This window comes from Fistularia commersonii, chromosome 16, assembly GCF_037954325.1.
Source record: "Fistularia commersonii isolate RoL2024-O1a breed Wild chromosome 16, RoL_Fcom_v1.0, whole genome shotgun sequence".
In the NCBI taxonomy this organism is placed as follows: domain Eukaryota; kingdom Metazoa; phylum Chordata; class Actinopteri; order Syngnathiformes; family Fistulariidae; genus Fistularia; species Fistularia commersonii.
Window position 1 is genome coordinate 8,089,071 of NC_141299.1, and position 16,668 is coordinate 8,105,738.

The 16,668-nt window shown below is 38.1% G+C and overlaps 2 protein-coding genes and 1 non-coding gene across 6 annotated transcripts; all 3 read left to right on the forward strand.

Annotated features, from left to right (window-relative positions):
• Positions 1–1,230: 1,230 nt before the first annotated feature.
• On the forward strand, positions 1,231–6,944 carry LOC147225771 (elongation factor 2b-like). Its single transcript, XM_086162221.1, has 13 exons — positions 1,231–1,362; positions 2,385–2,599; positions 2,676–2,857; positions 3,289–3,500; positions 3,752–3,930; positions 4,020–4,125; positions 4,344–4,596; positions 4,785–4,980; positions 5,076–5,442; positions 5,535–5,888; positions 5,996–6,178; positions 6,288–6,420; positions 6,584–6,944. The coding sequence occupies exons 1-13, from the start codon at positions 1,231–1,233 to the stop codon at positions 6,775–6,777; spliced, it is 2,706 nt and encodes a 901-aa protein (XP_086018347.1). The 3' UTR covers positions 6,778–6,944.
• Positions 4,202–4,270, forward strand: LOC147225772 (small nucleolar RNA SNORD37). The gene has a single exon (XR_015107327.1). It is a non-coding gene; the product is annotated as a small nucleolar RNA SNORD37 (small nucleolar RNA).
• Positions 6,945–8,183: 1,239 nt separating the features above from the next.
• hmg20b (high mobility group 20B) lies at positions 8,184–15,361 on the forward strand. Of its 4 annotated transcripts, none has more exons than XM_086161264.1 (9): positions 8,184–8,329; positions 8,583–8,671; positions 9,519–9,719; positions 10,297–10,417; positions 10,559–10,611; positions 10,719–10,785; positions 11,440–11,655; positions 11,874–12,006; positions 12,246–15,361. In XM_086161264.1, the coding sequence occupies exons 2-9, from the start codon at positions 8,591–8,593 to the stop codon at positions 12,256–12,258; spliced, it is 885 nt and encodes a 294-aa protein (XP_086017390.1). In that variant the 5' UTR covers positions 8,184–8,329; positions 8,583–8,590; the 3' UTR covers positions 12,259–15,361. The 4 variants fall into 4 exon arrangements, with proteins under 4 accessions (XP_086017390.1, XP_086017389.1, XP_086017392.1 ...); XM_086161263.1 differs by having other exon boundaries at positions 8,256–8,342; XM_086161266.1 differs by having other exon boundaries at positions 8,256–8,342; positions 10,562–10,611; positions 12,246–12,808.
• Positions 15,362–16,668: the final 1,307 nt, after the last annotated feature.

The following is a 16,668-nucleotide window of genomic DNA, read 5'->3' on the forward strand; positions in this document are numbered from 1 at the left end:
TTAAACAGTCTAGTCAACACAGGCAACAATAACCTCCACAGACGTTCAATAGCTGACCTCAATGGAATCAGTCGACTAATGTACGAACTCATGTAATTGGTCAGCATGTCGTGTAGTGGGTGAAAGGTGTTGTTGAGAATTGCCGTCACTCGGACAGCATTCTTCTCTCAGACACCACCATTAGAGAGTTCATCTCCCATCCCATATCTTTCCTTGCTTTACAGATTAGTTTATAAAGTCTGCTTGTGTCAGCCACCTTCAGGCTCCTGCCCCAGCATGCAACAGCATAAAAGATGGCGCTGCTCATGACTTGCTCATAAAACATCCTAATCATTATATAAAAGCGTGAAATATAATTAAAATGCATTGAGATAGACTGGCAATACTCATTTATTTCAACTTCAATCAAAACAAGTATTTGTGTTCATATTCAGTCATGTTATTATTACTGAATATGCAAGAAGGACCTCACAAACAAGGAAAGATATAATAGAAAAACAAAACTGTCCAACAATTTGAGAGCAATGTTGTAAATGGTATGAGTGTTCAGTTCTCTGAAAGAACCATTAATGCTGACGGTCTCATACAAGCTTGAGAACAATCCATTCAGCCTTCCTGTTGATAGCTTTTCATCTGCATCGCTGCATTTACTCCCAAAACAATGCCAGGCCACATTCTACATGTGTTCAGCAGCTTGGCTTTGTTATAAAGAGTGCTGGTACTTGACTGACTATTACCTGCCATCTAGACCTGTCCTCCATTTATTCTATTTGGCACTATTCGACAGCTATTTAGGTTATTTATAAGGTAATAATGAGGAATAATTCAACTTTCAAAACTTCAGCTGTTATTTTCCTCATCTACAGAACACTGAGCTTTGCTAAAAGAAAACATGATCCTTTTAAAACATTGCAAAGGCATCATATTCAGAAATAATGAATAAGTGACCAAATACAATCGACATTACCGTTACTTCTGACTAAAATTGTTATTATATAACATGAGGAACAAAAGATCAACAATATAATGATTGTATATAACAATTATATATATACATATGAAATCATATATCATCATTATTATTATATATATTTCATATACTAATTACATATTTTATATAATAGTTATTGTTATAACAACAAACATATATCGTCATTATTAATATTTCTTTTACTTTATATTATTTTAACCTACGCACATTGGCCGTCATGAGCGTCACAGGGCAACGTAATGACGCAAGACCCGCTGCTGTATAAATCGTTATTTTCTGACGTCAGCGGCCTCTTCCCTGCCTATGCCCTCGTGAGGTGGGCAGTGTATAAAATTCTCTATCGAGTGAATCTAAAGCCATCCAGCAAAATGGTAAGTTCATATGCTTACATCGGGCGTTGGAGAAACATTTAGAACTAAATTATCATCACCACTGTTGTATTTATACCGTTTCGATAATATATCGAGTGTCAGTCAATTGCATAATAGTGCTGTTGGGTCGGCTTTGATCAAAATGGCAACCATTTTGCGAACGGAACCGCTATCGCCCTCGGTTCCGTGAGTTGCCAAGTACCCACTTAAGTGCCTATCGCCCATTATATGTGATAATATTTGTATATCGCATTATGAATTTCCTACAAAATGTCATATCACATCAAGATTTTTTTATATATATACATATACATATTGTGCGACTGAAACTGCTGACGCAATTGACGATTGTGGCCAACTGCTGATATGCTATTATTTGTAGCATACGGTGCTCTGTTTATGTTGAAACACATTTTAGATTTATTTCAATCAGAAAGCTGATCGTAATCGCAATGTTTTTTACAGGCCTGCGGTTGGCAGGCCCGACAAAACGAAACTGCTTAGGTAGAAGCTTTGCCGGCATTTTGCTGTGTGTGTTGAGACGGCCGACGAGTCTAGCTAATGCTAGCATCTAGCAGAATGTCAAAGTCCGTACACGTGGCCTATTCTCAGTCAGGCTACATGCGTCACTGTCATAGAATTACGGTATTAGGGGATTCCATGTTAAATTTATGACAGGTTGAGTCATTTGTACACTGCTTACAGGCAAAATTGTTAAGATTGTGAACACCGACAAATCTAGCGAACGATCATGCTTAAACGCAAAATGGCGTTCGTTCATTGAGGTACGTTCTTAGATTAAAACATACCTTGCCTAGTGCATGTATTTTAGATAGGATTGCGTCATTGGATTTTTCATTTTGTGTTGAGCCGCATCTGTCAATTGTCATTTCTGTTCCCTTGTTCTATCATGACGTGATTCGGTTTGCCATTGAGAGGGCTAATCCATTTTAGGGTTCTCTCGAATTCAAGGGATGTGGGATTACACTTAATTCCTCACATGAATGCTTTAATCTATACAGGTGAACTTCACTGTAGATCAGATCCGTGCCATCATGGACAAAAAGGCCAACATCCGTAACATGTCTGTGATTGCGCATGTCGATCATGGGAAGTCCACTTTGACTGACTCACTGGTGTCAAAGGCTGGTATCATTGCCTCAGCTCGTGCTGGAGAGACTCGCTTCACAGACACACGAAAAGATGAGCAAGAGCGTTGCATTACCATCAAGTCAACGTAAGTTATATCAGTCTCATTGATTCCAAACAATTGCATGTATATTTATCTTGGCCAACCTTTTCCTATTTGCCAGGGCCATCTCCATGTACTATGAGTTGAGTGAGGATGACTTGGCCTTCATTAAGCAGTCAAAGGACGGATCAGGCTTTTTGATTAACCTGATTGACTCCCCTGGACATGTGGACTTCTCCTCTGAAGTAACAGCGGCCCTTCGTGTTACTGATGGAGCCCTGGTGGTTGTTGACTGTGTGTCAGGTAGGTCAGATTTTGAAGATACTTATGTGAGTCCGGAATCAGCTTGCAGTCTACCCAGAGTCTGTGTTGCATTCTTGTATGACCATTGTCTGACCACACATGGTACCTTTAAGCTCAAATTCACCCTTACATACCATAGAAGACATTGAGTTTCAAGTCATTCATTTCTGGCAAACCAGACCTCAGCATACAATGTGCATTGTAATAATTTTTTGGAGATTAGGATTCATAAAACTTATAGATTGGGAGAGAAATTAATTTGATTGTATCAGGTTATTCCTTAAAATAACTTTCGTAAAATGTTTGCAGAAGTTAGCATGGTGCGTTTTGTTTGATTCTTCATTGAACCATGAAACGTTAAACATTTAAATCACTAGTTTGTTTGTTTTTTTTGTTTTGTCTTTTTGTGTGTTCTTTTTGGTCTACTCCAGGGGTCTGTGTCCAAACTGAAACTGTGCTCCGTCAGGCCATTGGTGAGCGTATCAAGCCAGTCCTTATGATGAACAAAATGGACCGTGCCTTGTTGGAGCTGCAGCTTGAACCTGAAGACCTTTATCAAACTTTCCAGCGCATTATTGAGAATATCAATGTCATCATTTCCACTTATGGAGAAGATGAAAACGGCCCCATGGGCAACATCATGGTTGGTTTCTGCATGATCTTTTTGAAGTAAACCTTGTGATTTTTAAAGTTGTGGTGTTACAATATTTGAGCCTTGTGTCCCTATAAGTTGATGGATATTTTTAGGATAGATTGAAATGTTGAGATTTCAAGTGTACTTATCCAGGTGTTGCTTTGGAGTCACTTGATTAACCTTGAACTGGAATTACAAATGTGATTGTTAAAAAAATGTTGCATGATATAAGAGCTACCAGATTTTTTTGTCACTCTTAGATTGACCCAGTGGTGGGAACTGTTGGTTTTGGATCTGGTCTCCATGGATGGGCTTTCACCTTGAAGCAGTTTGCTGAGATGTATGCGGCCAAGTTTGCTGCCAAGGGTAATACCCAAATGACAGCTGTTGAGCGCTGCAAGAAAGTGGAAGATATGATGAAAAAGCTGTGGGGTGACAGGTGAGTTGTAATTGTAGGCACTGATCGGAGATGTTGGTCTCTTATTACTGTGTATCTTATTCATTTATTTATATATGTGTATTTATTAGGTATTATGACACAGAGACTGGAAAGTTTACAAAGAGCGCGAATGGACCGGACGGCAAGAAGTACTCTCGTACCTTTGTTGCTCTTGTCCTGGATCCCATCTTCAAGGTATGATGAAACTTGTTTGATTGGGCCAATAAAGTGGTGGTTTGATTAATTTCAATATTCAGTTTATACGCCTCCTGCAAGTGATGACGTAAACTTTCTTCACTTTGACCTGAGTTAACTTGTGATGATACCAATAAGTCTGAGCAGGGCAAAGAAAACACAATTTCTAGTTAAATTATTATCCTTCATTTAATAGCATTTTATTTCATTGCTATTAGGTGTTTGATGCCATCATGAACTTCAAGAAAGATGAGGCTGCCAAACTCATCCAGAAGTTAGATGTCAAGCTGGATAATGATGACAAGGAAAAGGAGGGCAAACCACTTCTGAAGGCTGTGATGCGTCGCTGGCTGCCTGCTGGAGAAGCCCTCCTGCAGATGATTACCATCCACTTGCCTTCACCTGTCACTGCTCAGAAGTATCGCTGCGAGCTTTTGTATGAGGGACCTGGCGACGACGAGGCTGCCATGGGTATGAATGAACTATTGTCGCATAGGAGGATTGGATTGTAATGCATGTCAATTTTTGAGACAGATATTCAAGTTACACTGTTTCATACCAGTAATTACTTCCCTTTGTCAAATCGTGTTTAATTGAGCCTTTTCCATGCTGGTCTTTCAGAAGGGTTTCTTTGCTGATACTCTGATCTGTGTATTAAGGTATCAAGAATTGTGACCCCAAGGCTCCCCTGATGATGTACATCTCTAAAATGGTCCCCACTACTGACAAAGGTCGCTTTTACGCATTTGGTCGCGTGTTCTCTGGGTCTGTTTCCACTGGCCTGAAAGTGCGCATTATGGGACCTAACTTTGTTCCTGGAAAGAAGGATGATCTTTACCTGAAGCCCATTCAGAGGTTTGTTTCCTCAGAATTTTTTTTGTTTTGGGGTAAATTTTGGGCTGCTGATTAGGCCTGTGTCTAATTGTCTTATGTTACATTAATCCCTTTAGAACCATTTTGATGATGGGACGCTATGTTGAACCCATTGAAGATGTGCCATGTGGTAACATTGTGGGTCTAGTAGGAGTGGATCAGTTTCTTGTAAAGACTGGAACAATCACCACCTATGAGCAAGCACACAACATGAGGGTGATGAAGTTCAGTGTTAGCCCTGTAGTGAGAGTTGCAGTGGAGGCCAAAAATCCAGCTGATTTGCCCAAATTGGTGGAGGGGTTGAAACGTTTATCGAAGTCAGACCCTATGGTGCAGTGCATCATTGAAGAGTCTGGGGAACATATCATTGCTGGAGCCGGAGAGCTGCATCTGGAAATATGCCTGAAGGATCTAGAGGAGGATCACGCTTGCATCCCAATCAAGGTGTGTTAAATGATACTATATAAACAGTGATGCACAGAGGATCTTCCTGATCAACCTCAGCCTTAATTTTTTTTTTTGTCTTCTCCCAACAGAAATCTGACCCAGTGGTTTCTTACAGAGAAACAGTGTCATCTGAATCAAGCTTAATGTGCCTGTCAAAGTCACCCAACAAGCACAACCGTCTGTTCATGAAGGCTCGTCCTTTGGAAGAAGGCTTGCCTGAAGATATTGAGAAGGGTGAAGTTTCACACCGCCAAGAACTCAAGACCCGTGCCCGTTTCCTTGCCGAAAAGTACAGCTGGGATGTTGGTGAGGCCAGAAAGATCTGGTGCTTTGGACCTGATGGAACTGGTCCCAACCTGTTGGTGGATGTTACAAAAGGTGTGCAGTACCTTAACGAAATCAAGGACAGTGTTGTGGCTGGATTCCAGTGGGCCGTGAAGGAGGTATGGCTCCCAAATTTTCAATATTAGTCTTAAGTGTATACAATGTTTTGTCAAGTCCTTTTCTAGAGTGCATTATTGTATACTTAATGCAAATTTTGTTCTTTTAGGGTGTCCTTTGTGAAGAGAATATGCGTGCTATTCGCTTTGACATCCATGATGTGACCTTGCATGCAGATGCTATTCATCGTGGTGGTGGTCAGATTATTCCTACAGCCCGTAGAGCTCTGTATGCATGTGAGCTTACGGCTAGCCCCAGTATCATGGAGCCAATCTATCTGGTGGAGATCCAGGTGAGATCCCTTTTCGACAGATTTTTAGTTTGGCAGCTTTTGGGGTCATCTGATAGGTATTAACTAAGTGTACGGGCTCTTGTGTGCTATCTCAAACCCATCTGTTTAGTGTCCTGAGGTCGCAATGGGTGGAATCTATGGTGTGTTGACAAGGAAGCGTGGTCATGTGTTTGAAGAGTTTTCGATCACTGGAACACCAATGCGTGTCATCAAGGCCTACCTACCTGTCATGGAGTCCTTTGGTAAATAATTTCTCTTTCCCTACACCCCCCCCCCCTCCTTTTTTTCCCCAATTCAGTTCAATTTAACTCAATTTTCTTTGATTTTTGACATTTCAGCACTGTTCAATTGTAGTAAAATTCTTGTCAATCATATTAAAGACTTTTAATGAGAATCTGTTTGCAGGTTTCACTGCTGATCTTCGTTCAAACACTGGTGGCCAAGCCTTCCCGCAGTGTGTGTTTGACCACTGGCAGGTCCTCCCTGGAGACCCAATGGATCCTTCTTCCAAGCCTGGCGGTGTTGTAACAGAGACACGCAAACGCAAGGGTCTCAAAGAAGGTGTCCCCGCATTGGATAACTATCTGGACAAATTGTAAAAACCTTGACTTCATTGGCAATATCCTCATTCCTCCCTTCCCAATAAGTTTAGTTTGCATTGTGGGACCGGACTGTACAGAACAGTGAGCACTAAAGTTTGCCAAAAGGATTGAATCATGAATAAACTACAATTGTAAACGATAAATGAATAAAAAAAGTAAACTTATGATTCAGACTTTTCTTTTGCGTTGGGGGGGACAGCAATGTCATGCTTAACTGCTTATATTGACAACTTGGAAGCAGCCTTCCCTGTACCCTGGTTGAAGATGGGGTTGTGAAGTCAAAACATCTTGTCATTGTCACATTTAATTTTTAAAATGTGGAAGCTATTCGGGTGAAATATTTGACATGCCATAACTGCACCTAATACACAAATTGCTACACTGAGAAATATTCCTGCTAAAACATTACAGAATCGTTAGCTTGTTTTTCTTATTTGTGTACTATTAGACTTGAGTTTGAAAATTTGCACATTCGTTTCAAAAATTGCATTCCTGAAAATGTGTTCTAGAGTAAAGATATTAAGAGCCCAAAGTGTCTTGTTTGTTTGAACCTACTTTGTAAAGTCTAAGGAGTACTGTAAGTGTTTTTGAATATTTGATGTTTTTTACTAATACTACTTCAGAAATGCTTCTTGACTTTGTTTGCTTTAACAGTTTTATGCTAGATTGACCATCTCACTGCCTTGCAAGCAGCTTTAGAACACCCAACTCAAGCTCAGTGAAACTTACTTCACTGCTGAAGTCCTGGGATTGATAGGACCATAAAATAAACCATTTAGTATTCTATAGTGATTCAATCTGCATTATTAAAATGAGAGACAGTAAATGTTCAATATTTTGGGAGGTGAAGGAGATCCTTTCTTACTACAGACATACTGTTTCATCAATCTTAACATCTGGTACTTAAAAAATGGCTTTGCTGCATGACAAGTTGTGAAACTGCAAGTAAAATGTTCCAGGGTGAATTCGTATCCAGGATATTGTACATATATAAGCACATAGTGAGATGAAAGTTTTGGATTTTTCTGAATTTATCAGTTACCTGAGATGGTGAAACAACATGAGGTAGGTTGGAGGCTAAAGTTGATAGTTGTCACACGTCTACTGATCCTGGAGAAGTGGCAGAAGATGGAGACAAAGGTGTATTTATTTAAAAAATAATTTTGTGAAGAGTATATTCGGCCACATTTCAGGATAACGTGACATCGTCAAAACACCTGAAAGTATGTTTTTCTTGTGTAATTTGTATTATATTTTTATAGTTACGGTGTAACAATAACAGTGTAAAATGATAATCGCTTGGAATAAGTTAAGCATTTTACGTGTACAAGGCGAAGCGTAAAGTTTAATATAATAACATTAATTGCAATACCACTGTAATATAAATATTCTAGTTGGCTGACCAATACATTGAACCAATCACGAGTCAGAGTATCGACCAATCAGACGACAGACTGAGTTTTCTTCCTGTTTGGTAACAAGGTCCTTAACGGGCGAGGAAAGAACTAAATACAATCGTCTGAAGCAGAATACTTACGTACTTCAAAAGGTGTGTTCACTGAGTGAGTAAACATGATGGATTGTACATTTGCATATTGTATTTCATTATGTTTGTTTAATTTGTCCCTGGACAAGTTTTTTTGCCTGGATATTGTCCGTTGTGTTTGCCACATAGAATGCTAACAGTCAGGTTAGCTATAAAAAAGCGGAATCCTCGGAAGAAATCTATATATACTGAAATTGATTTAAGTATTGCATTCATACTTTTCCTGTCTTGTTCATTTTACATACATTCCCATCAGTACAAATCATGGGGGGAATAAAACAAGAACAGGGCGATACGTCGCAGCAGCCCAAAGCCTCACAGTCAGCGGAACATCCTCAAGATGAGGTGAGTGTTGCTCCACCAGAATCAATACAGTTGTTTGAATTTAATGATTTTGAATATCTAATACGTTGTAATTTGTCAGTAACAATGGGTGAATGTAAAGTTCTATCCCAATTGCTTAACCGTTGAGTAAATGCATGAAGCTGAAATTGATGCACTTCAAGGCAGCCGCTCATCCAAAAATCGTTTTTCTTTTTTTATTTACGTTTTTTTTCTGTTTAGTTGTCCAGCACTGTATCTATGTTCAGTGTGCATCCAAGTGCTAAATAGAGAGCACTGATATAACATAATGTCTTATTTTCATCAAACTGTGACCGCAGAAATTACTTTAAAGACAAGAGGAGTTATATTGGTGGGTCATACCAATTTGTAATGTCCAAAATCTCAAGTTTATTGAAAAGGGGATTTGGAATATACAGGTTTATAAAGTAAAGCCTAAATCCTTCTGTGTACCCACACATGTTGGTATACAGACATATTGAAAGATATGGGATATATAAATACCTTTAAAGATATTTTCTGTCTTTACTATTCTTTACACTGATTCCTTCTAAAATAGTTTATTACCAATAATAGGCTAAACTGCTTGACAACAACAATGAATAAAGAAACAAGCTCTTCTCTGCCCAGAGGAGTATTTGAGTATTTCATTTCGATGACTTTTAAATTATCAAGTTTTTGCCTTACAATTACTCTTTAAAACATGTCTTGAAAAAAACACAGCATTAACACTGTTGCACTTACAATCGACGCTTAACAGGATGAGAGTATAAATGAAAGATCTTAATTCAAACTCAATCGAAACAGACGTGCCAATGTCAGGCCCTTAAAATGTTTCCCTTTACTGCAGCCAAAGAAGAGAGGCTGGCCAAAGGGAAAGAAAAGAAAGAAGGTGTTACCAAATGGTCCAAAGGCACCAGTAACCGGATATGTCAGATTCCTTAATGAAAGGCGGGAACATATGCGAGCCCGATATCCAGACCTGCCATTCCCAGAAATCACCAAAAGACTTGGAGCAGAATGGACCCGACTAGCTCCAAATGACAAACAGGTTAGTCCTCCCCCCGACCCCTTGATACATTGTTGATCAAATACAATGTATATTGTATGGGTTGTGGTTATTTCATGGTTTTAAATGGGGTGCAGCATATAACACTGATCTGAAATGGTATGTTGATTTTTATGGTGAAAAATCATTATGAAGCATAAATAATGCCATTTAAATTGTTATTTTTGAAACACAAAAAGTTAAAGTGTTTTCCCTATTTTAAACAACAGAACAGAAATCAGTATTGTCTTTTTTCAAAACTAAATATGTCCTAATCATATTTAAGTTAATATTTGTTAGCTAATATGAATGCGAATTATGGTGTTAGTAACGCAGGTGTCAATTCAGAGTGATTGTAGGCTCTTGAATACAATTAAATTCAGACAGTTACTGGCAAATATCATATTGTTACGATAATGATTGACACAGCATTGTATTCTGGCGGACTTTGACGAGATATACTGTACAATATTTATATTCATACAATTACGAATAGCTGATGTAACATGTTGCTACTATAGTTGTTTTCTAGAATCAGTAAATGGCTCTATTATTATCTATTATTATTTTCCATCTACAGCGCTATCTGGATGAGGCAGAGCGGGAGAAGATGCAGTACGCACAGGAACTGAAGGAATACCAGCAGACTGAGGCCTATCAGATCACCAGTGCTAAGATACAAGACAAGAAGGTTAAGAAAGGTGATGTCTCACAAGAATACACTTCATGCATGCTATGTTGGTAACTGCACTGGACAAATCACCACAACATTGTCAAGTTATATCTTCCACTATGCATATTGTGAACCAATTAAAACACAGGCTGTACATTCTCTGTTTCAGAAGACACCCCATCTGTGATTATCAGTAATAGTTCAGGATTGTCTTTGCCAAAGGTAAATTGTCCTTCCTCAATGCATCTATTAAAAATATAATTTATAATTTAATTTGAGGAATTAATTGCCGTAGAGTGATTGAGTGATTTTTTTTTTTTTTCCTTCAGGCTTCTGAGCTCTCTAATAGATTCGACATTCCCATCTTTACAGAGGAGTTCCTTGATCAAAATAAAGGTAACCAAGACAATGGTGCAAAGAAATTCTTAGAGCTCAAAAATAAATCAGTGTGGGTGATGCTAAGTGAAATTACTTTTATTTTTTTATTTTATTTTTTTAGTAGACTACAGGTGCTTGAGACTTATGAAACATTCTAATACTCCAGTCTTGCACAGACACATGTAGAACCTATCCAATATTAAAATATGATTAATTTTTCACTTTGCAACAACTGTGTAAAAGTTTTCAACATCTAGTATGAATTTAAATCTTTAGAAAGAAGAGGAAAGTGCTTAATTGAGTCACATTCAGTTGTACCGTAGATGAAGCATGGCATCAGGGAAATTTCAACAGTGGATTTAATCCACCATGGATGAACCGTGAGCAGCAGGCAGCCACTAAACGATGCCCAGGAAGCAAGGGTTCAGTGTGTCGTTCAGTAACACTTAAACAGGCTAGAAGGAGTTCAGAAATCACCATGAACATTCTAGGTCTAAGATGGCCACCACTCTTACCACCTGTGCCATGTTGCCCCTAAATCAAATATATTATTTCTATGGGGCAAAAAAATCTGCTTCTTTTCAGTAGTGACTTGTTAATTTGTTCATGGATTTGTTTCCAATATATGGAAAGACCGTTGCTCAAGATTCCAAAAACACACTGTGGTTTCAGCTAGAGAGGCTGAGTTGCGACGACTTCGAAAGGCCAATATTGAGTTTGAGGAACAGAATGCGGCGCTACAGAGGCACATTAAGGACATGTACAATGCTAAAGAGCGTCTGGAGGTAGAACTGGGCCAGGATGAGAAACGCACACAGGCTCTTCATCAGCACTTGTTGGCCATTAAACAAACATTAGTCAACAGTCTGTCATCAGTACCTCTGCCAGGTAAGTTGTCAATTTACTTTGTTTTTCAGTGCGAAATTACAAATACACATGCATAATACGAACAACCATATTTCTGTTTAGTAGATCATGAACTGGGTTTAGTTTTTCTGTATTAATAGGCTAATGACAAGCTGTTGTCATCTGCGCCTCAAAATGCAATTATTGTTTTACCAATGTGATAATATTGACAATTTTTTCATGTGTCTCCTACCAAAAAGACACAGGTGAGACAGCCTCTTTTGGAAACCTGGATTCTTATCTAAGTCGTCTCAATGGGGTGCTTGAGGAAAACCCTCACAAGCACCGTGCTTTGCTTGCACAGCTTTGTGAGGTTCTCCCCCATCTAGAAAGGTAGCTAATACTTCTTTCATAAATCAGTTTTCACTTAATGGGCTTTCAGCCTGGGTCGGACCTCGGACACCATATGTCTGGTCACAGGCAAAATAACTGAATGCCTTGCAGCAATGACTATTAACAGTAGTAGTATTCTAGTATGTATGACATTGTCTCAAGTTTGTCAACTCTGAGCACATGTTTATCAGGTCCTAGTTATTTCTTTTCCCTAACTATGATCTTCATAACAATTTCAGTGAGAAGCTATGAGAAGACTCCACCCAGAGGCCTCTCCATGCTTTCATTTGAGGGACTCAGCAAATGCTTGTGGGAATGAGTCAGATGAGCATGACGAATGAACATTTGAAAAAGTCACACTCAGACATGCCATCTCTTCACAAAAATGTTTACAATGTGAATGGAAAGATATGTGGCAGCCTAAAAGTCTTAACAAGAAAGACAGTACATATTTTTTTTAACTTTTGACAGTTTATCTTTTTTTAAATATTGAAGATGCTTGTTGGCAAAGAGAGCAACATTTTTTTTTGTTATAACAGGAGAGGGTATTCTCACATAATGTCCACTCCCAGAACATATTCAACCAATTGTGGGGGGTTGGGGTAAGGGCAGGAAAACATCACAATCTTGAATCAAAATCCCAATTGAATTTGGTTTTTATATACTGTTGATTACTCCATGTAATATGATAATGTGAACCCAAAGTTGTTTATCAAGGGTAAATAGAACCATCAGTAGTGAATCTGAAAACCATGTCTAGAAAAAAAAAGGGTTTAGTGATGAAAGCATTTTGTGCATAGTCCATGGTCTCTTGCCTTCTTTTCTTTTTCTACCTGAATTTTTTAAAAGAGGACACACCAGCTTTGTATCATTGCTTTTCAGCTCAATGTGCAGTGATCATTTTTGCAAAATGTTCACACAGTATTTGCATCGTGTTTAATGTGAATGTCGTTTTCCTGGTTAATAGGACTTTTTAATTATACCATGATTTATCCATCCCCATTTATGTATAGGGATGGGCATAAATCCATGCTCAGAAAGAACAGATTTTCACTAAATGAACTGAGATCTTACTTTCTGAACTGCATGAGCCAGTTATTTGCAGCCCGCTTTATAAGACCATAGCAGTTTACAAGTGTTATCTAATACATTAAAAACTGGAGATCAGGAAAATTAAATTTAAGAAGAGAAAAATAACCTTTTACTATCATATTCAGTTAGACATAGAGCACAACATTTCGACCACTGCATTGAACCAATTATGGATGAACCATAAGCAGAAAGCAGCTACCGAGCAGCTACAGGGGAGCAGTTAGGGGTTCAATGTCTTGCTCAACAGGACTTGGACAGGCTATGGGGTGGGCAAAAAGCAAACCAGGAGTGTTCCTTTCAAAGGACAACCACTCCAGCACCCCCCCCCCCTCCCCACCGGTATAAGGTTCGACATCAGTGTTGTTTTTTGCAGACATTTTAGATTTAGTCTTGTTTTATTTTTGACTAAAATGCTTTTAGTTTTGGTCATATTCTAGTAATTTCTGTATGTGATAGTTGTAGTCAAGTTCTTGTTGGCAAAAATTCAAAAAGGTTTTAGTCAGCTTTAGTTAAAAAGTATAGTCTTTTAACAAATTAAATTAGGTCAGTAAGTATTAGAGATTGCTGCTGGGCAGAAACCTTTTATTTCCATATTTCACTTCTCTTTTTTTTTTTTTTTGAACATTTCAACTGTTATTTTTCATGAAATGATGCCCTACTTTCTCATGCAAAAGTGTCACACATAAGATGTGAAAATAACAGGTCTAACACATTGCTATACATTGTGAGCTTGTAGATCAGCTATTTGACCAATAATTACAATAATAAAGGAATGGTCTTAGACAAAAGGTTTCCACTAAACGCCAAATACTTTGCTATCTTAAGATTATGCATTACACACAGATAAAGTAGTAATAGTGTTTATTGCGCCAAAGAGCCAAAAATGAAATATTCTTACTTTGGTAACTGTTGCTTATTCTGAGTATTTGCTAGAGAAGAATGAATTTACACATGCCCAAATTATGAGCAATGGTTGAGGAGCACACATGCTCATTTTGACCTCATCTGCTAGTGTAATTAAGGAACATATTATTTTCAAATCGGATAGCATACAACCCCAGTGAGTCTGACTTGTGTTTGGATCCTGTGGCCAAGGCTGCAGGGACAGATGACTGTGGCCCGTCATTCTTTGGACCCCAGGTTTCTCTTTAAGAGTTCTTGTCTCTGGGATCTGGTTGAGTGAAAAACAAAGAAAGGATGCAATTACTCTATCTGTATACAACGTACACCCCTGTTAAGGTTTTAAATAGGGGTATAGGGGTATAACACAATCGCACATAGGTATTTCATAAAAATACTCATTAAATAGTCAAAATACTACCATTTTGAGAAAATAGAATGGTCTTAACTATCAAAGAAGCAAAAGAAAAATACATGGCTTATTAACCCTACCTTATGCCTTCGATCATTCTGCATAGTGCAGAAAAAACGTGCGGGCACTCTTCCTTTAGACACATGGCCAGCAACTGGTCAGAAATACAACATTTTCCTCCATGTTTCAGTCACTCTCTTAAATGTAGGTCAATATGACAGCACAGTACACTTGCCAAAAATACCTGCATTCTGTGCATGTACATACATAAGCTAATGCATTTTAGCAAATACTAAATCTGAAGTTAGCACCCCATTTACACAAGAGTATGTGGAAAATTTATTGCAAGCTTAATATGAAATTTATCACAAGCTGATTGTCGAGTAACATTGTATGCATATGATGTATTGACAGGACTTGTAACATACCTTTGAAAAAATATCTGAGTGTGGAGCCTTCAAGTCCCACTTGAGGTTGGTGGGGTTCCATCCACCTACTTTGTGGCCGCCATCTCCCTTGTCCATTTACTGTTTCTGGTTGCCATACTTTTCTATTTCCTTGGTCATTGTGACATTTTCTACATTGCTGTTAATGTAGAAAATTACAGTTGCTGTGTATTTCTCTAGGTTCAACTCTTTCCCTCTGGGTTGATACATCTGCAAATAATGCCAAGTGTGTTTTTTCTTTTTTCTTTAAAGCAGTGCTGGATCTACTTGGGCTGATTTGGGCAGATTTTTGTGGTCTGTGCAATTGGGGGGGGGGGGGGGGGGGGGGGGGGGCCTGAAACAGTGAGTACGAGTCAGATTGTTCAAGAGGAGGGTTGGGGAGTCCTCTGTATGAATTGTGTGAATGTCAAAATGTGAATTAACCGTATATGATTCTTCCCTCCCAAATTCGTCAGTATCCTATCATTTAGATTTGCTCCTTAAGTAAATCACTTGTGCACACTTATTTTGATTTGTTTGTTGGGATTGCAGGTTGACAGAAGGTCCAGCAGGAGGTGCTATTGTATCAAACATGGTAAAAAAATGGGTTCATACCTCTGAGCTATGTTCATAGAATTGACTTATTTCTTGGGGTTAATTTGGGAGGACATAAGTCTATCTTGTTACATTTTTTCACATTGACTGAAGTGATATAATAAGTATCTACAAGTCAAAAAGAAATAGGACAAAATAATCAGTCTTTTGATAGCATGTGCACTGGAATTCAGATTAAGTGGAGCTTGGTCATTACCGTAACTTTTCACCAAATTTAAGCTAGTTAATGATGCCCTTTTTTTTACAACAGTCAGTTAGGGTTTTGAACTTATTTATTTGCCCCAAGTCATTTTGTTTCTATGACCAATTTCCATAAGTTTTCCTCTGTTTACTGAGGAGGAACTAAAAAGTACAACACTTGATGAGGCTTTGGTTCACATCGGTTAATGCTGATATATGTGTTGAATCCCAATTGATGAAATGTTGGTGGACATGTCCAATAAATTATATATCTTTTCATAAGCTTTGAACAAATATGACAATATGCTGTTAATCTTACAAAATGTAGTTTAAATACTATAATGACAGCAATTAGGTTACTTTTTGTTGATAGTTGTGCTTAATTTTTTGTGCATTGTGAGGCTGTACTTGAGGAATATGTATCATTGGTTAGTTATACTTGTATTTTTGCCGAAGACAATGATAATTACTTTTGAAGTAAAGAAAGGGCCATTAACTTGAGTGTAAAAATCGAAACTATTAGAAGAGGGAATAGTTATCCATTCCCTAAAAGCAGTTAAATCTTTGTTAAGCTTTGTCAACTATAAAATATTAGTATATATTGAGATACCATAAGTAATGATAAACAGATTATACATAAATATCGTATTAAAGATCCAAGAACATGCTTTCTAAAACTACTAAAAGTAGCTCAGATGATCCCAGTGGGCTGATCGGACTATAGACCTGAAACTTCCATCTGTGACCAAGTGCTGTGCAGTCTGAAAAAATAATTTGGCTCTTCCTTAGTGTGTAATCATTAGTATTATTAATAATAGTAACAGTTTTAATTGCAAAAACAAAAATCAGATGCTTATCAGTCAACTGAAAAAAATATGTTAACTGAAAACATTTAAAATTTATTTGCACACTAAGACACATGGGTGATCCAGGACGGCCCCCTTATCTTTTTCAGCTATCCCTGAGTGACTTTCTATTGGGGTCACCATTTTTTCTTCTTAAGTTTGAAGTGTGAAATCTCACAAAATTTCCCTCAAG

Excerpts from the sequence above, each read along its gene's own strand:
- hmg20b (XM_086161264.1), top strand. The coding sequence starts at position 8,591 with ATGGGGGGAATAAAACAAGAACAGGGCGATACGTCGCAGCAGCCCAAA. Across the intron at positions 10,612-10,718 it reads CAGGATTGTCTTTGCCAAAG|GCTTCTGAGCTCTCTAATAG; the intron begins GTAAATTGTCCT and ends TTTTTCCTTCAG. Across the intron at positions 11,656-11,873 it reads GTCATCAGTACCTCTGCCAG|ACACAGGTGAGACAGCCTCT; the intron begins GTAAGTTGTCAA and ends CCTACCAAAAAG.
- LOC147225771 (XM_086162221.1), top strand. The coding sequence starts at position 1,231 with ATGACGCAAGACCCGCTGCTGTATAAATCGTTATTTTCTGACGTCAGC. Across the intron at positions 3,501-3,751 it reads GCCCCATGGGCAACATCATG|ATTGACCCAGTGGTGGGAAC; the intron begins GTTGGTTTCTGC and ends TGTCACTCTTAG. Across the intron at positions 6,421-6,583 it reads ACCTGTCATGGAGTCCTTTG|GTTTCACTGCTGATCTTCGT; the intron begins GTAAATAATTTC and ends ATCTGTTTGCAG.